This window comes from Sarcophilus harrisii, chromosome 6 (genome assembly GCF_902635505.1).
Source record: "Sarcophilus harrisii chromosome 6, mSarHar1.11, whole genome shotgun sequence".
NCBI lineage: Eukaryota > Metazoa > Chordata > Mammalia > Dasyuromorphia > Dasyuridae > Sarcophilus > Sarcophilus harrisii.
In genome coordinates, this window is record NC_045431.1 from 33,403,656 (window position 1) to 33,425,917 (window position 22,262).

Consider the following 22,262-nt stretch of genomic DNA (forward strand, 5'->3'; position numbering starts at 1 on the left):
GAATCTTCTTTGAATGTCAGTTAGAAAATCAATTAAAACAGCATTAATTTTCCTTCCAAAATAATATAAATCCACCATCTGAATATTCATTAATAGATACTGTTAAACAGAAGTCAGTTTTCATAAATTCCTACACAGACTAGCAAAGTTAATTGAAGATGAGACAGGATGACTTGTAATATTGTACACTTTACCTTTTACTGCAAACACCAAAAGACATCCTCAAATTATCTCACACTAAATAAGCACAAAGATTTTTCCTTCTTTGATCCATGACTCTCCCCTGGAATTTAGCATAGAGTCCAGCACACAGTACTTACAAATGAAGTATTTGTTATATTGAATTGAAATTAATGGGGTTGTTAGAACATTTCTCCATTCCAATGTCATTCTGCCTTTTGTCTCAATGTGACTAATGTCTGATGTATTCTTGGACCCTCAGAAATAGAAAGGTGTACAACAATGGCACAGCAAGGGCCTGGTTGCCTGATTTTAATGCATATTGATGAAACATTTGCACTATTTAAAATTCACATAAGGTAACAGAGCCTGGCATAGTGCCCAACGGTCCATTTTCCAAATGCATCCCCTTTTGAAGGGAGCTAAGATTTGGCAGTTTTTGAAGAAGGGTGTGTTAGTATGAATATAAAGTATTAGGGACATTTTCCTGAATGCTACCTGGACTTGAGTCCCATTACTAAATATTTAAAGTATTAACATTGTGGATTGGTGGTAAAGTGACAGACACATAGAAACATTTGCCAAGCACAAATAAATTAATCTTCCATAAAGAAATATACTATACTAAATTTATTTCTAAATAAGATATTCTGAACATACACTTTGGAGGTCAACTGATATTTATTGATACTTAAATAACACATTCCTGTATCTGCACATAGCATTTGATAAAACCTTGCTGACTGAGCTTTCCAATAAGTTCAATGATATATGGGCCTCCTTAGTGATATAAAGGAGGCTTCTTAGTAAAGTTTTTCTAGGCCATTTTGAGGTAATACTACCCAATATAATTCCCTAGAACCAGATAAACATTTCAGTGCCTCTAAAAGCTTCTCAATCCAAGTTTCTTGGATCTAAAAGATCCAAGCTCCTATTTCCAGGACTAAATATTAGCTATTTCTTTAGGAAGTTCTATGATTATCTTGTAATTACAAAGTAACTGGTCTCTGAAAGTTATCCATATACCTCAAAACACAAAAGTAAGTATTTGCATGCATATTCTCATGGAAAACACTTAAAAAGTTATAGAGTATCAAGTTAGAGAACATGATATTTCCAGGCTTGAAAGCCCCTATAGAAGATATGGTTCAGGATTTTACCTTTTAAAAAGTTCCTCAAGAAAGTGATGAATCAGAAGGAAATTACATGAGAGCCAAAAACTCTTACATTACAATTTACAAAGCTTCACTTTACTAAGTAGTTATAGGAGAAATGAGATTAGACATTTTATATCAACTATATTGATACTATGTAAAATTCATGTAAAACAGTTTCCATTCAGTATGGTTTAACAGGCTTAAGAAATAAAGGTAACCTGTCCCTTGCCGTGTTCAGCTCACAAGACACCACTTCATATTACTAAATATTCTGGAACTTACAATCCAATAATTACCAATAGTTTTAAGTATTATAACTATATTTTTACAACCCTATGAGGTAGGTTGTGTAAATGTGCTTGTCCCCCATTTTATAAATAAGGAAACTGATGTTCACAGAGGTTAAGTGATTTGTAAGATCATACATTCAGAACTGGAAAGGATCATGGAGACCACTGACTCAAACCTCCCATTTTACAGATGAGGAAACTAAGGAAAGATAGAGAAAAAATTACTTGTCTGGGGTCACACAGCCAATACACATGTCTGAAGTATGGTTTTAGTCTAGGTGTCCTTGCCTTCAGTTCCAGTATGTTACCCATTACTCTGTGTTGATTTGTTTAAGATTGTATTAAGTTTCAAATCTGCCTTCAACTAGTTTGGATTCTTATTCTAAACACAATTGATGTTTTATTGATGCATCTTGTTTTTACATTGCTGTCACTTTCCAATAGTTTTCACTTGCCTCCCTTACTGCCAACTACAGCTAAGAAAAGCAAATCAATATACTGAAGTTTTGTAGCCTCCTCCACCCCTAGAGTTTCCCACTTCCCTGCCCAGTGGAGGGAGACATGTTTCAACAACAGTTCACTGAAGCCTGAAATAGTCACTGCATTGATTTTAGTTCTGGTGTCTTTCAATGTTGTTTTCATATCTGTTATCTTGTGCCTTGTTCTTTCTACTACACCTTACTCCACATCATTCCTCTAGGGACTTCTTTTCACTTTACAGAGACTCAAGTACTTGTCATATGGAATTAAGACAACATAATTATCCTTATACTAACAAAGTTTGCAGTGTGTGACTACAAACACATTTACTAAAAGACAGCTGCCTCTCCCTACCTTTTTATGTCCAACTAATTTCCCTGGATGTCTTACCTTGGAATTCAGAGCTTCTCCCTTTGAGGAGCACCTCCATCAATGAGGGACAGATGCATATAAGCATACATTTATAAAAACATAGGATAATAGGTAGACAGCTAGAAGACTGATTTCACTTCTGAAGATTTTCCTTCTCTGGCTCCCTGCCCAAGTGTAGCTAATAGCCACCAGGAATGAATACAATTTAAAAAAAAAAAAATCCATTAAATTTTATTTTACTGACATTCCAAAAATAGATTAGAAAATCTTTTTACTCTTTTTTTTCTCATTTCTCCTTTGAACATCTTAGAAAACTATTTTCCCCAGGAGCAATATCATGTACGTATACATCGTATTTAAGTAGGTAATTCAGACCTTTCATTACAACTTATTTTAGTGCCTCCATTTGTCTTTACCCATTCATTGGCAGTTTCAACCAAACTCTTCTTTAGGGCTCTTAAAGTCTGTCATAATCTGGACCCTGCTGAATTTTCTAGTTTTATTTTATGTTAACTCCCCTTATCTAAACTATATATTCCATTCTCGGGCCAAACTGTCTTCTTTGATAATTTTTTGCTTATAATAATACAACTTCTTTCTCCAAGCCTAGGCAGAGCTTGTCTTACTTGGAATGCTGCCTCCTATCAAGGTTCAACTCAAGCACTACATCTCAAAGGGGACTTTGTCTATTTATCTAAGTTACTGCTTCTCCACAATGACTGCGTTTGTACTTTGTATTTAAATATGACTGAAAAGACCTGAATTCAAGTCTTGCCACCAAAAATATTCAGCCAGCATGGCCTTCCCTGAGCCTTAACGTCTCAGTACCCTCAACTACTCTCTAAGATTACAGTTGCAGAGAAACTACCTGACTTGATAAAGGAAATTCATCTCTCACAGTAATATATTTCATTCAAATCTGAAGTTCTGTTTTGGACCTATAGATTCTCTTCTCTGGAGAACACTTCTAGGTGGATTAGTACTCTTTCTATGGTCTAGATTTGCAGGGTCTAGTCTGGCTATATTTTGCTTTCCTCTAGTAGAATGTTACCTCCTTAAGAGCAAAGGCTGAATCATTTTTGAATCCTCCATGACTAGCAAAGTTATTCACACATTTGAAAAAGTTGAATCTGTAATTTCATTGGTACAGGATACTATAACTATTATCTACATTAGTATCTATACTGCATCTCATAGAGAGTCACTTGGATGGCCACAGAAAGGTAAAATGGTTTGTCAAAGTCACTCATTACTTATTAGAAGGGGTCTGAATCTCAATATTTCTGACTTAGAAGTTATATTTAGATCCATTATGACAAGTTCCCTCTATGTTTGGCACATTGTAGATGCTCCATATTCTATGGTTGAATTGAATATCTAGTCAAAGAAAAGTTAAAGCAAAACAGAATAGAACAAAAAACAAACAAACAAACAAACAAACAAAAAAAGAGTCAAGAAGATATCGTTTTGTTTTGATAAAAAGAAAGTCATTTGTAAACTCTCTTTAGAAGAGATTTTTAGGCCATGCTAATGACTTGGTAATTGTTTCTTATGCTCTTCAGTAAAGCTAGACTTGTTCTGATAGCAGTCAACAAAATGTCAGATTCTCTCTTTAGAAGTGAAGGATTTGGTGGGGGTGGGGGGGAGGAGCAACTTAACACCACTTATTTCCCACTAGCTTTCATTTGGCCTGATATGAAGCAATTTTAGTTTTGAATAAAGGAGTTATAAAAAGGGAGGAAAAGAAAATTTGGGTCATTCCATCAAGAACATCACATTTTTATTAGACCCTTACTATACTGTACTCTGAGCAGAATACTAATGCTAATGGAAAGAGTCTGAAAGCTTGCTAAAGGGAAATTTATATATAGAAAAAAAAATCAATTCATCTTCCATGGACAGTTTTTTTATAGACTCAGGCTGCTTAGATCATAATAGAAAAATCTTTCTCAATTTAAAAAAAAAATTCTTAAACAATTGTGCAAATCATATAATACCTGGCCGATTCAGCTACTTTAACACATTAAGTACCTCTGTGCCAATTTATATATTTTAGGACAACTCTATTATATATCAAAGGTAATTTTTAAAGATCGATCTATCTATATACACATCAATAAATTATTATGCCTTGACCAAGTAATAATTATAATACACTATGCATTTTAAAAGATTTAGAGGATGATTTTCCTATTTCAAATAATTTTATAGGTTGATAGAAATGTTAGCTTTACCTTTCTGATTTATTTGAGATTGCAGATAGAATATGTTAAGCAAGAAGAAAGTTAGATTTTGACATGATCCCTTGACATTTATGGGGGTATTAATAATGGCAGTGATAACACCTACCATTTATAAATTTCTTTACTATTTATGAAGCATTTTATCTATATTGTTTCATTTGGTAAATTCAGAAGTAAATTGGTGAAAGGGTCAGTATCATTCTACTTCTGCTACTAGTACCAATCTTATATCATGTCTTAAGGAGTCATCTAGGATATGGACGTTTCAAGGTTACACAGACTAATTAGTTACCTGTCCTCTTAACTATTAAAGTATGTGTCAATAAGTAAGGTCTTCTTAAAGGCAAAAAGACATCGAAGTATGAGTTCTGGATTTATATTTAAAGGACATTGGTATAAATTCTGTTTGCTACTTACAACCTGTGTGAGCTTGAGAAATCTTTTATTCTTTCTGGTTCTTCATTCATCTTCTGTGAAATTAAGATTTGGGACTAAAAGGTCTTTGGGATCCATTCCAATTCAATTCTGTGATAGTAATGATTATAAATGATAGCAATCATCTGGGAAATATATTCCTTATCACCTGGTTCCCATTGGCCAGTAATGGAAACCCATGAGCTTCATTTATTTTTTCCTTTCCTCATAATCAACAAAAATTTACTCAACATTATATATGTCTATATGTGTGTGTGTGTGTGTGTGTGTGTGTGTGTACCATGCACTATGCTGGATCTTGGGAATATAAAGAGAAGTGGAATGATTTTAAGAAGTTGACATATGAGATTATTTTGAAAGACTAAACATTTAAAAATAACTATTTTCCTGCTTGTACCTGAATATAAATGCTACCAAAGATTTGTTTTGTAAAGTATTAATTCCCAGACTTTTAATTTTAATCCATAAGTAGAATGTTTCCTTCAGGATCAATAATGATTTTTTTAAAAGTTAAAAGAAAAACCATAAATTAGTTTTCAAGATTCACCATTTTTAAGAACACTATCTTTGAAGATTTAAGGAACACTGACATTGTTGTATTGGGAAATTAGTGATCTAGAAATTGATTAAACTCTTCTACTTAATGTTACTACTTTCAGTAACATGCAGTTCATGAAGGACCTACTACAGTAGAAATCAAGATAATGGGTCCCCACAGCTATGAGACATAAAAATGGCATTGTGCCATTGAACATAAACATCATTCAAGGTTGTGGTGTCCTATAACAAATCATCATCCATGGAGACTTCAGAAGTAGTTAAAAAATATATGCAGTCAGTAAAATTTATGCACTAGCAACAAAGCCTTGAACATCACAGGAGATTAATAAATGTTTGTGGGATATATAAATGAAACTCTGCTACTTCCTTTCACAAAATTTCTTGTTGATACTGTCTCCTGTCTAGATCTAGCTCAAATAGTAGAGAAGGTTATAGTATATAACTGGATTCACCCAATCATTCTAAAAATTCTTTCCCTGAATTTAAATATTGGAGAGATTAGATTAAGCATAGACTAAAGAAAAATTAAAAAGATTGATACTAAGCTAAATCTTACTGACTTAAGTTAGACAAGTAGTTCTTGAGAGTTCTAATGTTCAAGATCTCATTTTGTCATCTTAACTGATCTATGGAGATGAGACAATCTAGACATTGGTAATAATTCAGTCCTCAATTTCTTAAGTAATTTTGGGCAACTCACTCAATACCTCGGGGATTTGGTTTCCTTATTTATTAAAAAAAGGATAGCTTTTTGTCACACAGGATTGTGACAATACAATACAGCACATACAAGGTTGTTCTTGATATGTTATCATGGTTGTTTTAATAAGCTAAATGACCTATACAAATAAAAGATATTTTAATAATCACCCAGAATATCAGACACTTTTTGAACATCAATATATGAACAAGTAGATACAGTTTACAAGTTAGAAATATTACTCCTTAGTTATGAATAAAATTCAACATCAAGTTTATGTAATATAAAGATATGTGTTGCCTTTTTACATTTATTTCCACTGTTAGCTGATTTCAATATTTATCTGTCCATATCTTCATTTTTATAGGATTATGGTTTAGACACCACACCATTTCAACTTATTTGTACCAAAAAATAAAATTAAATAAAAATAAAAACCTGTAATAGATTTACTCCAGATTCCCAAATGACCAAAGGCATAATATGACAGTATTCAGGTCAGAATATCATTCTTTGTGTCCTACAAACGCAAAGTTCTAATTCCATGTCATTCTTTAGAAGGTCAAGAATTATTCCTTTACTGACTTGTGTTCTCCTTATGAAGAGTTTGACTATCACATAATATATAGTGAGTCAAAATGAACTTTTTCCTAATTGCAACAATAACAGACATACAGTGTTTCACAGTTTACAAAAGCACTATACACACAGTACCTAATTTGTGAGTTTTATATATACATATGTATATACATATACACACATATATGTATACACACAAACATATATGTATATATACATGCACGTGTGTATATACTACAATCATAACTAAAGAAGCCAATCCGGTGATGATAAATCTGTCTAAACAATCTTAGGCTGATATTCAGAGAAGAGTGAGTCAACAGTCCCATACCAAAAACTCTTCCAGCCTGGAACTGAGTAAGACCTGCAAGATTATTCACAGCTAACTTACATTTAAGAATCCAGGTCTACCTCAAGGCCATGATAAAGAATAATCTTATTTTGTTTTGTTTTCTTAAAGTCTTTTAAAAACAATATCTACATATATAATGCTCAAAGGAAAAATGAAATCACATCCTTATTATCTCTCTCCCCATCTGAGGTTCCCCCCCCAATTCATTTTTTTTTAAGTTTGACTATGCATATTGGTTATAAGGATTTCTTTTTTTTTTTCAGTAAATGGGGTAGATATAAGAAAAAAACCCTTAAAATCGTGTGAATTGAAAAAAAAATTGCTATATTCATTCAATGAGTTTAGAACAATAATCTCTCTATCCTGAAAAAAAGGTAAGGATAAAATACGACCATCTTCCATTTCTAGAATTTGACTTTCTAGACAAACATAGGGAATACATATTTCAGCATAACATCAGAAACAATATAGTGCTTACATCTTTGAAATAAGGTTATAGAAAATAAATTAATTTTTAAAATTAAGTGATATATAAATAAATAGTATTTTGATATTGTTAGTAAGGGCTCTGTCATCAACAATAATTTATATGTGCTTAATTAGCTTTGGTCTAAATACTACAACTCTAGGAACCTCAGAAAGATAGCAATGGAATGTTCAAAGTAATGCTGTTTTTTCTGCTTTGGTAAAAAAATAAACTTCATGTTATTGAGTTACATCAAACAATATCTATGTTTAATTTTGCTCTGTCAATATTTGGGAGCAATGGAAATTTATAAGTAAAGGTAGCCAATCCAATAAACAAGATTAAATAGAGCAAAAGCTGTTGGGAAAAATATACGAGAATATGAGTCAATTTTGGCAACACGGATGTGTATTCTTCCTTCCCTCCAAGATCCTGTCCGGCAGTCTTCAAAACAACAGAAAAAGCTGGCACAGTCTTTGCCTTCCAAGCACTGATATCCATAATCATCATCTCGTTGTTGCGGATGAGAAATGCTGTTCATTGGAATCAATGTAGATCCAGGGCGAACTGCAACTGCAGGTGATTTCTGAATAAAAGGACATATTAGATTTTTCACATTGAATTAATAATAATAATTACAATTGATATTTATGTAGTGTTTTGAGGTCTACAAATATTATCCTATTCCTTGCCCATTGATACCTCAAAAATATTTACTGATGAAATAGTGAAAATGTGTTTTTTACATTTGTACATATCTATTTTTTTTCTTTTTCACAACTTACTACTGGAATCCATATAAGTTAATGGGAAAAACCCCACAATTCACAGTCCTTTTTAGTTTTAGAAATAGTGTCTTATAAACAGTAAGTACCTCATGGGATTTCTATGAGGCTTAAATCAACCAATCCACAATCATTAAGAACCTTTTATATCAGGCACTATATAAAGTGCTAAAAGGTACAAAGGCAAAAGATGAATCAATGTCTTCTCTTAAGGAGCTTTTATTGTATAGGGAAAGGCAGCATACACACATAGAATTTTATATAGAATAAATATATAGAGAAAAAGTATGACATAGATATGATAACTAAATAAAAGATAATGAGATAGAGAACCAGTAGTTTTCAGATTTAGGAAAGCATCTTGTAGAAAGTGGTGCAACAACATATAATTCAAGATGGTGAGAGACTACATGAGGAAGAAGTGAGGAAAAAGTGAATTCCAGTTATGAAGCATGACCAGTGACAAACCTCAGGTAGAGTGTCATGTGTAAAGTGTTTTACTAATCTCATAAGTGAGAACTCATTCTGTGATTGCTCCTAATTAATGTCAATTTTTTAATATAGTATCTTCTTAGAAGATGTATAATTTTTTAAATGACTAACATTATATTACATAATAATTACAAAAATGTATTTACATGGCTATGATATGTATATATACATGCATATATTATAATATATAATAAATAATTTGAAAAGGGAAAATAGAATGTATGGATTCAAATAATTGTGCTTATTTGAACAAATGAACATCCATGAATGAATGTATCTAGTAATGGAACAGAGTGTTGGAGATACATTGATTTTTATCCTGGAAACTACTGAAGGATTAGCCAGAGAAAGGTGCCCAGTAGAAGTCTGCTTATCTAAGCTGAAACCAAGAAAGATTAATTTTAAATATTCACTTAAGCATAGTCGCAGTCACAACTATTAATGATGAAAATGTGTGTGTGTGTGTTTGTGGAAGAGAAAGAGGGAGGGAGAGGAAAGAGGAGGGAGAGGGGAAAAGGGAAAGGGAGAGAGAAGAGCAGAAAGTTTTCAGATGAAATGATCAAATCTATCTAGGGTCACATGAAAAAAAATATTCTAAATAAATATTGATTAGGACATAGTATTTAAAGCAACTCTGAGTTACCACCTCATAACTAGCAGATTGGGTAATAAAATAGAAAAGGAATATGATAAATATGTTGAAGTAGATGTGGGAAAATTAAGAGACTAATATACTACTGTTGGCATTGTGAACTGATCTAATTATTCTGTAAAGCACAGCTTGTTAATCTGTGGGTCACTATCTTATACTACATAATGTAATTGAATGTAGGGGTCATAATGTTATGATTTGTTAGTTGTAAATGTTTGATTTGTATATATATTTTATATATCTATATGCCTGTGGTCTTGAAAAAATTTTCTCAGGTAAAAGGAGGTTGAGAGTGGAAAAAAGAAGGCCCTCCTATAAACATCATTTGGGAGAATGGCCAAAGGGCCATAAAACCATGAATAGTACTTTTAAATCAAGCAATACTACAACTAGGTTTGTATTCCAAAGAGATGTTAAAAAAGGAAAAGAATAATATATACACAAATATTTGTAGTGGCTCTTATAGTAGTAGCAAAGAACTGAAAAAACAAAGAGATGTCCATCAGCTGGGTAATGTGGTATATGATTGTGATAGAATACCCTTGTGCTATAAGAAATGATGAGTAAGATACTCTCAAAAGAACTTGGAAAGATTTATATAAACTAATAAAAAGTGAAATGTATAGAACCGGGAAGATATTTTATACAGTAACAGCAATGTTGTATAATGATCAGTTGTAAATGACTTAGATCTTCCTAGCAATACAATGATCCAAGACAATTCTGAAGGATTTATAATGAAAAAAATGCTATTTATTTGCCTCCAGAGAAAGAACTGATAGAGTCTAAATGAAAATTGAATCATAATTTATCTTTATTTAATTTTTCCTGGTTTATCATTTTTTGTCTATGTTTTCTTTCACGGCATGACTAACACAGAAATATGTTTTGCATGACTGTCCTTGTATGACCTATATCAAATTGTTTGCTTTCAATGAGGGGGAAAGGGTAGGAAGAGAGCAAGAAAATTTGAAACTCAAACATTTTTACAAATAGATGTCAAAAATTGTTTTTAAATCTAATTGGGGAAATAAAATATTATTTTTTTAAAAGAAAAAATCTCATTGAATCATAGGTTCCCAGATTTAGAGGTTTAAAAAAATTTAGAAATGAAAGAGATCTTTAATTTCATCTAAATCAACCTCTTTGTTTTATAGTTATGGAAACTGAGTCCGAGACAAGTTGCTAAAATTACTCACTTATTCCATGAAGATGACATCCAAGTCAAAAGCTCCTTCCATGCTATCTTTTCTGAGGTATGAATTCACCCCTTCAAAATAACTATGAGTTGTCTTCATCTGGGTGTTCCATAATAGCCTCAAAATCAATATATTCAAGGTGTAGCTTATATTTATCTATTGACTTACTTATGCTTTTAATTTAACTAATTCCCCAAGTGGTACCATTTTATTTAATTCCCTACATTTAATCTTTGGTTTTCTCCTGGATTTTTCTTTCTCCCTTCCTTCTTAAATCATTTCTCTTAAAAACTGTACTAATATAACTTCTCTTCCATTCATCACCTCCTCATCGTTCTTATTGCTACCATACTATATGGACCCTTATTACCCTTTGTGTTGAAATAATTTTATCTTCCTGTTATTTTCTCTCTCTCTGAACTATCTTTTTTTTATTTCTATAGAATAATCTTCATTATTCATATGATTGATTATTCAACATCATCTCATACAGTGACAGCTTATTGGCTATCAATCAAGTAAAAATTATATAGTCATAAGCAACTATAACTTACCACTGCTTTATCTTGCTGGTCTTAGTTCATGTTGTACTCTTATGTATACTCTATTCTTCTCCCAAACTATAATATTACTTATTTCACAAACTACTCCTGAACTCTCCTATCTCTATGCTTTTATTAGTTGTTCTTTATGCTCTCCTTGAATTTCAGGCAGAATTTTTAATTTTTTTTAAAAAGTCAAACTAAAATGTGACCTCTTCCATAGAGGTTTCCTGGTCCCAACACTCTTATTGACCATTTTATTTGGGTCTTTTCTGTACATACATAATATATACACACATATAATATGTATGTATGTATACACATATGTGTATATGTACCATACTAGGGGATATTATATGGTGTAGAAATAATATAAATTTTGATTAACTTACCTGATGATTGTAGATGAGAATTCCTGCTAAGGAAACCCAATGAATGAATAACTACTGTTATTCCCCAAAAGCTTTTGACTATGCAAAATGGATATTTTTCTATTTAGACTCAATATGTTTTGCTTAATTTATATAGCTTTTCTTTAAAAAAAAAAAAGAGACAGCCATTTAGAAATACAATTAGAAACCATTGAAAATGACACTACAATAATATGAGTGACTCAAAAGAATTATTGCAACTGAACAATTCTTTTCCTGCACTCTGAGAAACTGACAGATTGAAAAAAATTATCTTGTCAGGTCTCAGTGCACCTACAATTTAATTATTTTGAAGGTTTGGATGTTCCTTAAGCAAAGGATCCAAGGACTGGAGGGTTGAGATTTTTTTCCAATAACTGTGTTATGGAATGTGTTTTCTCTGGGCTTCAAGGAAAATGTCCTGACCTTTCAGTTACTCTGACCCAGCAGCTGTGGCCTCAGGCTCTAGGACTGCTATGAAGAAATGAGCAAAAATGATATCTATTTATCTTTCTATCTCTAGTCATCCATCTATCTGTCTATCTGTACAGACACACATCCACACACACACATGTGCGTGAGCACACATGAAATTTAGATGACTTAAAGTTTATATTTTTTGGGGGAAATGTATGAGAGAGAACAGAATAAACAGATGTTGTGGCCAGATAATAGGCAGATTTTTTCTGGCACTGAGCTTACTGTGTGGATGCTTAGTCTGGAATAAAAGGAGAAAGAGATTCCATAAAGGCTTCAAGTGTATAGTTTGTAGACAGCAGTATGCACAGCTGTCTATACATCATGAAAATGTGCTACAATCTACCTGATTAACAAGACCATATGGCTGAAGACTGAACCATGGGGGAGAATCCAATTTGATCACTGATCCCAGTTTTCCACTCAGCATGCCATCTAGGGTTGAAAGAATTGGCAAGGCAGCGCAACCAAACTAAGAAGAAAGGAAAAATGGTTTTGAACTCCTTATGTAGTCTCTTGGGGCTCAGGTTTTTTTTTTTTTTTTTTTTTTTTTTTAAAGCAGGTGCTAAAGAAAATTCTTTTTTTTTTTTAAATCCTCAGTAAGAGTACAATATGTAATTACAAAGTCCTGGTTTCAGGAACCAACTTGTTAACAGTTGCAATAGAGTACTGCAAAGTCCGTAGCCTTAAGATAAAATAATAAAACTGGAATAGTGTTCCTTTAACTCATAAATCTTACTATCTTGACCTTCCAGAACTTCTAATCTTAAAAGCTACCTCTGAGAATTTTATATGCTCCATGAGGATAAAGAGCTATCCATGGTCCTAAAATTAATAAGTTTCAGGAGCAGAAGTGGAATCCAGGTTTTCTGGAATTAACCTTTAGCCCTATGGCAAACACTTTTTCACATTGTTTTCTGATTTCCTAAAGGAGGAACTCTCCAGACCAAAGCAGAGCAGCTTCTGCATGACAATTTATAGTTTTAGAGAGTTGCCTGAGGGCACTAAGATATTAAGAGATTTCTCCAAAGGCCCGTTGCCAATATGGGTCCCTTATGGGGTTGAAACATCTTATAAACTCTCAGGCCGGGTCTCTGTCACTACATTAAGCTATCTTTCCCCTTAAACACTGACCCTCATTTGTAAACTCTTTGATAACATGTCTTAGGGTATAATCGTGTTTGTTTTTCCCAATCATATAAGGCCAGTCTCATTAACAGATGGTACCTCTTTAGGATGTACTTTATAATTTTTAAGTTCTTCCAAATGTAATATCAGGAAATATTATATAAAATTTTCTATTAAGAAGAACCATGTTAAATTGAATGTGACTATTGGTGAACAATTGAGGAAACTTCACATTGAAGGAGATGCTTAGACAGAGTTAAAATAGAAATGTGGAAAAGTTGCTTTTTTTCCATTCAAAAAAATAATTGGGAATTATCTATCTGCCTTGAATGGTCCCTAAGGGACTGTTTCATTTATTCACTATGGTTTGTATGAAGATAAACTAAAATGATCTCAAGTAAAAGCAGAGTCAGAAGCTAATTCTCAAATGCAAATTTGCATGGCTATATCCCTGATAATGGGTTCTATTCTCTTGGGATGTATCTTTTATTTTCAGGGGGAAGAGCTCACTGATCCCCAAAGGAATTAGGCAGACAACTGGGTATATGACTGTGTCCATGAAAGTATATCAGATAATCAAACTTCTGTGCTTGAAACTCACATAAATTCAGAAGAACAGAAAAATATCCCAGAAGTGAATGGGTATGAAAAGTGAAGGAGGAATGAGGTAAAATGAGGTGAGGAAAAGAAACAATTGAAAAAGGCATTTTTTTCTAAGGGAAAGAGGATGATGATCTCTTTCTAGGTGCAGAGAGAACCTTACACTATTTTTCCTATAAATTATTTCTACCTACTTAATTATCATTAAATATACTTTATTTTTTGCTTTAAAAATATTTATTAGAATTTGCTTTAAGTATTTGGAAAAAAAAAATAGGAGTGGGGAGAGAAATGGAGATGGTTACCAAAGGTGGTGAATGATGTTAATATCTGTTATTTACAACATCATATTATCCACTTCAACTTTCCAATTTCATGTCAAGGAAAAGAAAGTATATATGTAGGAAGGGGAGATGGTGTGCAAAGGGTAAATAAAATTCTAGAGATTTTTTGCAAAGAAAAAGTAGCATCAGGCCTTTTAAAAGCATGTTTCTTTAGAAAAGTCGTTTTACTGGAGGGTAATCCCAAAACAATCCCAAAACTAAATTAAAATGGAAAAGAGAAAATCTTAGCATAAAAAAAAAAATCAGAACTTCAGATGAGCTAAATTAAAAGGAGAAATCTGCTTATATGGAATAGTCTTCCAAAGGTCCTAGAAGTGATTTTGCCATTGGAGAAATGCTTAGTGTTATTTTTAATCTTTCCTTTTCATTCACCCTCTTTCATAGCCCATTCCTCAAGCATCAGTTTATTATAAACAAAATGATTTCCATATGCTTCCCAGTACTGTTATCTGTTGGTAGATGGAAGTGACAGAAATATAAGCTTCAACATACCCTTGACTTCTGTTTGGATTTCCTGTCTTTAGGCTTCTTCCCCTTTTTGTTGCTAGTGAAATAATGCAGGGTTCCATATTCCACCAAGGCCGCAAAAACAAAAATGAAGCAAACGGAAACAAAGAGATCCATAGCTGTCACATAGGAAACCTTAGGGAGGGATTTCCTGGCAATGGTACTCAGAGTTGTCATTGTCAGCACTGTGGTTATACCTGCATTCATACAAATAGGAAGAGAAGGAAAGTGACTGGAGGGTTTTATGGACCACTCTTCTTGCATAAAACAGACATCTTGAAGGAGTAAATAAATAAACAATTCAGTAAAATTACTCTAATTATCATCCTTTTTGGAGAGGAATAATTATTGATAATTATAATCATAGCATGTTCCAATTTTGTAGTGGTAATCTAAAGTCTTTAAAAGTGTTTAATTTTCTTTCTTTAATACAGCAAAAGCTTTTTTAAAAATAAGAATAATTAATATACAGTATAATAAAACCATTATGATTTTAGCCATTTTGAAGAGTACTTACTGATAAGTGTGATTATATGTTATTATAAATAATTTAAATAGTTTGTTATTTATGTCATGACTGTTAATATCACAAAAGCTTCGAAAAAAATAAGAACTGACTTTTGGTCATTGATTTTTGAAAAGCAATGAGTCATAGCATATAAGCTAATAATTCTCAGTCAGAAAGACCTGAAATACCCCAAATCATGGAGCATTATGTGTAGCTGTATGACCCTGGGCACATAACTTAAACTTAAATTCTTAATTGTACTTAGCTTCCATGGTTGTTGTGAGGATTGAATGATATAACATTTGTAAAGCCCATAGTATGGAGCTGAGAAAATAATGGGTGCTTAATATATGATTGTTCATTCCTCCTATATGTATATACATATGACATATATGTATGCGTGTTCATAAGCATACAAACACATATACACATGATTTGTCTCTATCTAATTTCATTTCTGATTTCGATCTGAGAGAGTATTTTCATTTTGAAAACTTCCTCCATTAAGGAAGATTATTTGTAATGTTAATTTTAGTGACTTTTTGAGGTCAGAATGCTAAATGACTTGCCCAGAATCTCACAATTAGTACGTATATAAAACTTTATGTTTTACAACAGAGTTGAATATTCAGTATCATAATATCCATCGACAACAAACGAATAAGGACAAAAAATGGATCAGATATCACGAGCAAGTAATTTTGCCAGGAAGAGTTAGGTGACTTACTTATGATAACTTGTGATTGTCAGACAAGACTTGAACTCAGTTCTTTCTAAGATAAATATCAAAATTTTAAAGATTCTGCCTCACCATACCACACTGTAATGCTATAATCCTACCTAATCTTTTCATTTTTAATTCAAAACAAACAAATTTTAAAAAGAAAAGATGGAGTGAATAATCATGGCATAACATTGCTAGCACTGTGATTTTATTAAGAAGCAAGCTATTGAACATGATAAATCTATACTTTTACCAAAGAAGCATATATAACACCTATATAATCTATAATGTAAGTACTATTATATTATTATGCTCATTATATTATAAAAAGTATATGATATAATAGTTATAATAATAATATAATTTTTATAGTACATTTTTCAAAAATTTGGATAGATATCCAAATCTCCTTTTGCTACTACTCATAACAGAATATTGTCTTTCCATAATCCTCAAGAATAAAAAAATGTTTTTTTATATTAAAGTTTTAAATATTATATAATGTATACCACCTCCTTCTTTCCTTTCCATATTCGCCCAACATAGTTGAAAAGAGATTGCTCAGGTCCTTTCCCTTATGTCAATTATACTCTAGTTAAATCCTGTCTGCATTTCAAAATCACAAAGTACTATTTGTTCTGATTTTGGCAGTAGGAAATTTCAAACTTACATCTATTAAATGAAAAAACATGTATGATTTTGTTTTGTTTTGTTTGGACCTGTGATTCCATTGGTATTTCGATTGCCCAATGAAGAAACTCCATTTACTAATAAAGATCAGTAATTCTTCTGCAAGATATTTTTTTAAAGTTGTTTTAGGACACTGGAAATTTAAATGAATGGCCAAATATCTTTCAGAGAAAGGTCTTTCTCAACACAAGGATTTTCTTCATTGCATCATATTTTCTGTTATTTAAATGGTAAGATATTCAGCGATAACATCAAACTTCACATTCATAAGACCGATATTCACATAAGAATCATAAGATCTAGAAAGATAAATCTTCAGTTTCATTTATTTCAACAAGTATTTTTATATAATTCTAATTTTTGAGACACTGTATTTGATGTGGGAAATGCAAAGTCAGTAAGGCTATTTATATATAGCCTGGTCTGGGATACTGAGTATTAAAACAGTTTTCTCAGAATAAGACAATGAATGTATTGGAGATGTGGCTCAAAACATTGTTCAGATCAGGCGCCACATCAGTATCCACTACATTATGTTGCCTTTTTTTTTGAAAGCCTTAAATTTCAATTGTTGGTTTTTCCATTCCAAATGATCCAATGGATAAGTCAATCATAGCCACATTTTGATTTTGATAAATTCTATTTCTGTCTAAATATTAAAAAATATTAAATACTTGCAGACATGTGATGCTTACATAATTCATATTTGCTATTTCATAAAACACTGGCATAGGGATTTGTAAACTTAATGATAGGAATAACCTAACATTTTTTTCCCCAAAAAGAAATATGTGAATAAGTTCATAATGAAAATCAAGTTTTTTTCATCCTTTTAAAACAAAATGTGACTTTTTGAAAATAACAAAGATAAAGGATGATACAAGTCATGGAAGAGACAAAAGGTATTGTCTAATACTTTTACTAATTATCTACTATGTTCCAGGTACTAAGCCATGGCATTACAAAGCCAAAAAATAAAGCTCAGGAGATTCACTTCTCAAGTAGCTTACACTTTTGGTAGCTGGGTCATCCAAATATCAACATATATGCCAATCTATAGCTATATCTATGTATGCAGGGAGAGGGAGAGACAGAAAGAGAGAGAGGGAGGGAGAAGGAAGGAGAGGAAGGTAGGGAGGAAAGAGGGAAGGAGGAAAGGAATGAGGGAGGAAGAGAGAGAGAGAGAAGAAAGAGATTAGAGATGAGAGACAGAGACATTCCATGTTGGTCCTGTGGTGCTAGGAATAACTTGAAAATAATTGAGTCTTCATGAATCACATGACTAAATTAACATTTGATGTGTAATTTCCTAAGTACCTTAGTTCTTTTCTGTTTCTAGGTCTCCATTAGCTTTTTTTTCCTTCCTATGTTATAAACCTATTAATGAAAAAGCATGGCATGTTTAAGGGAGGCAGAGAGTACTACATTTGTTTTATGTCTCCTCCTTTCAGATCCAGTGCAAAGATAGGAATAGGAACTTGTCCTATCTTTTCATTTATTTTTCTTTCCTTTGCAGACAATCACAGTGAAGTGACTTACCGAGGATTATACAGCTAATATCTGAGGCAGAATTTGAACTCGGAGCCTTGTGACTCCACAACCAGTGATCTGTCCACTGTGACACCTAGCAAATCTTTTTGTTTCGTTGGTGAACTTCTATATGAGGAAACTGTCTTCACCAGTGTAAGTTGGTGCCTTCTCAGCTACTGGTCCTATTACAGAGTAGCCTATAGCAACAGGAGACTAAATGATTTCATCAGGATCAATCAATATATGTGTGAGGCAGGACTTACATTCTGGCAGGGTAGTTCCAAAACCAACTCTTCCTCTCTCCATTACACACAGGCTGCCTCAAGGCAAAGGCAACTTTTTTTTTTCTCCCCATTCACGTAATTCACTGTTTATCTTCATAAATGGATCATTTACTCAAAAAAGAGTTACAGTTAAGGATCTACAACTCCGTCAACAAAGTGAGCCCTCTTACCTTGTCCTGGACATCATTTTGCATTGCCAGGACAGGCCACAAGCTATTCTGTCATTTAGATTGTCCAGAGGCTACATCATTCTGGGGGTCTCTTCCTGCATCATTCCAGATAGATACTGCTTCTACAGAATTACATATTCTGTTCTCTGAATTTCCTTTTTTTGGGGTGAATCTCATCCCTTGCATATAGTCTGAATCCTGCCACATCTGGCAGAAAGAGATTCTTCTTCAACCATTTGAAGCTAGATATCTAACTCCCACTTCCCTCCCTGGGCCAGTTTTCAAAGGATACTTTATAACCATGAATGCTGGAAAATTATTTATCTTTATACTCATCTATCAAAAAGAACTTCAAAGGCTTAGATATTGCTCCAAAGACAGTATCTAGTCCACCACAAAAACACACTCATTTAGTAGTTTAAGATTTACAAAGTAGGACTTTGGAACTATTATCTCATTTGTTCCACATAATAGCCATGTAAATTTGGCATTATTTCCCTATTTTACATAAGACAAAACTAAGGCTCAGCAAGGCTAAATGACTTGCCTATTCATGGTTACAAAGCTATTATAGCAGTTGTTAAAAATAGGATTTGAACCCTGGTTATCCCAATTCCTAGGTCCCATATCTGTTCACTGTAACACATTATCTCTCTTAATGAGCCCCAAAAATTCATCTATCAAATATCATTTAAAATCCATAAAATCATGTAGGCAAGATTTTCTTTGGAAGAACTGGAAACCCAATAATACATATAATTCAAAATAGTACATATATTGGAAACTTAAATGGATTTTACATTAGTATAACCATAAAAGACCAAGTAAAGATAGATAAAAAAATATATCTATTAACAACATCAACATCTTTGTCAGACTCCCAAGGCAATTTCTTTGCCAGCTCCAGAGTTAGATGTCTTGAGCTTTAATATTGATGATTCCAAGTGATTTACATTTTACTATACATTATTAACAGGAGATCTTCACCAGCCATCTCAAGCAACCACATGAAGGAGCCGTTTGTGATTAAAAATAGAAATTCTGCCCTTAGCTTTTTATGTTTTTTTCATGAAATCATTATCAGTAGTCAGAAAGCTACACTTTCCATTGGACTGAATCAACTAAACAATAGGCTATCTTTTTAAATGAATTGTACAAATGGAGGTAGTTTTTAATGTGACTTAAAATGGTAATTGGTTCATTTTCAAAATAATTAGATGTTATTATAATGTCCAAAATACACAGCAAAAGAAATTTATTGAAAGGGACTAGTATATACAAACATTTACATAATTAGAATTTTTATGACAACAAAAAAGGGAATCAAAATGTGTGCCCAGTGATTGCAGTAGTATTGAAGAAAGTATGATATGTGAATATAAAAGGATTTCATTGTTCTATGATTAGTGATGAATAGAAATTCTGAGAACATGAGAAGAATTGTTTAAAGTAACAAAAAGTAAAAAAAAAATAGCAATAACCATAGCTTTGTAAATAAACAGCCTCCAAAAAGAAATAAGGTTAAATATAATAGACGGTGTAGTTTTAATGTTATCAATGTTGAAAGGATGCATACTGCAAAATGACATGTGTCATCAATTAAAATAACTCTTTTGGGAGAAGGTCCTTTGTGGGAAATGTGTATTTATTGGGAAATGGCCATCTTATAAAAATAAAAAGTGTAAATATATAATTTAAAAAGTAATGGTTAAAAAAAACATATTAATTGTATATAACAATTCCCATTCTTCATCATTGCTCCTGTCCAGGGACACTAAATGTCCTTTTGGCTGATTACTCAATTTATAGATTACTCAGTCTCTGGTTTCTCATCTTTCTTATTTCAGTTCCCTGACTCTTGGACCCTTTGTTTTTCATTTTAACCTCCACCAAAAGCAAATAGAGGCAATAAACGCAGTCAGTATAATGATGGTGAAAGGTTTAGTAGGAGAAATGACAGAAATTATTAAATAAAATGAGGTTTAGGAATGGGAGAATTTCATTTACCTAATCTTTCCTTTGCTCTATTTTTCTGTGTCCTCATTTGATCAAATAAGAATAAACTGACTTAAAATTTAATCACTCTCTAATCTTTTTTCCCTGGTACCCCCTAATCATGATACTGCAAAGAAGTCCTATGAGATGTTATTGATTTAGGTCCTAATAACATAGACTGTAATACATTTGGTAGTACACTCATAAAAGGACATATTGCAGCACAGTATATTTTAATATTTCATACCTAATGATGTCCTTGCAGGTACTGCATCTTTGTTAATCCAGAATGACACCCAGGAAAGAACTACTGTTAATATGCATGGGATATATGTCTGAATGGTAAAATATCCCATACGTCTACTCAGATCAAAAAAGATTGTCATGATGATATAATCCCCTAAAAGAAAAGAATGAAAAAGGCATATTATAATCACAGTATCACAAAAACTCAGAGTCCAGAGGGATCTCAGAAATGGCTAATCCAATCCATTCCTGCACAAGAATTCCATAGGTAATACACCCCTAAAGCAGCATTCTTATTTACATAATTAAAATTTGCATAAACATACATATCTATGAAAATTTCAAAGATAATTAATGCCTGGTGTCCTGTTTTATTGTTGTTATTGTCATTTTTCTTACCAGATAATGTATGTGAGATATCTGTTGAGTTCCGTAATCCCACAAATGCAAATTGGTACAATCTCCAATATTTAGGATCTGCTACTTCCACAGAGGTTTTCTTCCATTTATATTCTATTTCATTTCTAGGATACCCATCTGAAAAAAAATCATAGGAATATATGAGATTAAGATGTCTCAAAAGCCCATAAGTTTGTGGGGGAAAGAGAACAATCAATATCAGAAATGTGACCTATTTTTCTCCTCTCTTTCTCTCTGTCTCTATCTCTCTGTTTTCTATTCTGCTCTCTTCTACCAAGACTATTTTTCTCACCTCTGGATTTTCCCTTTTTTCCCCAATGGTGCCTTAGGCCAGAAAGTAACATTTAAAGACTTTCCTGATGCTTAAATCACATGAACCCCTTAAATCTCTGTCATTTTGCATCATCAATATCATATTCCTATCTCTTTTCACATCCAATTAGTAAACATATTCTGTTTATTCTTGACATCTATCTCATCTTCTCTCTTTCCTCTAAGACCAATCCAAGAATAAACCCATATTAATTTTTCACCTGAACTATTTTAATGCCTCCTTAAAAACCTTGCTGCTTCTATTCTCCCTCTATCTACTGCATTCTCATTTCAAATATGCAAATCTGATAATAAAATCCAATGGAAGCAGAAGGAATAAAAACTCCCTGAAATCACTTTCTATTATCTAATCAATAAATCTTTAATCCATTATATCAGTATTTAAGATCTTCACAAATGGGTATTAACTCA

The 22,262-nt window shown here is 32.5% G+C and overlaps 1 protein-coding gene across 1 annotated transcript in view; it reads right to left on the reverse strand.

The window, feature by feature from the left end:
• Positions 1-6,521: 6,521 nt before the first annotated feature.
• Positions 6,522-22,262, reverse strand: part of GABRG1 (gamma-aminobutyric acid type A receptor subunit gamma1) — an 86,130-nt gene continuing 70,389 nt past the window's right edge. Inside the window, exons 6-9 of the mRNA XM_031941570.1 lie at positions 21,498-21,635; positions 21,100-21,252; positions 14,937-15,148; positions 6,522-8,401 (exon numbers count right to left, since the gene is read on the reverse strand). Of these exons, the coding sequence (XP_031797430.1) occupies positions 8,123-8,401; positions 14,937-15,148; positions 21,100-21,252; positions 21,498-21,635 (782 nt within the window). The 3' untranslated portion in view covers positions 6,522-8,122. The remainder of the gene's footprint in view (positions 8,402-14,936; positions 15,149-21,099; positions 21,253-21,497; positions 21,636-22,262) is intronic.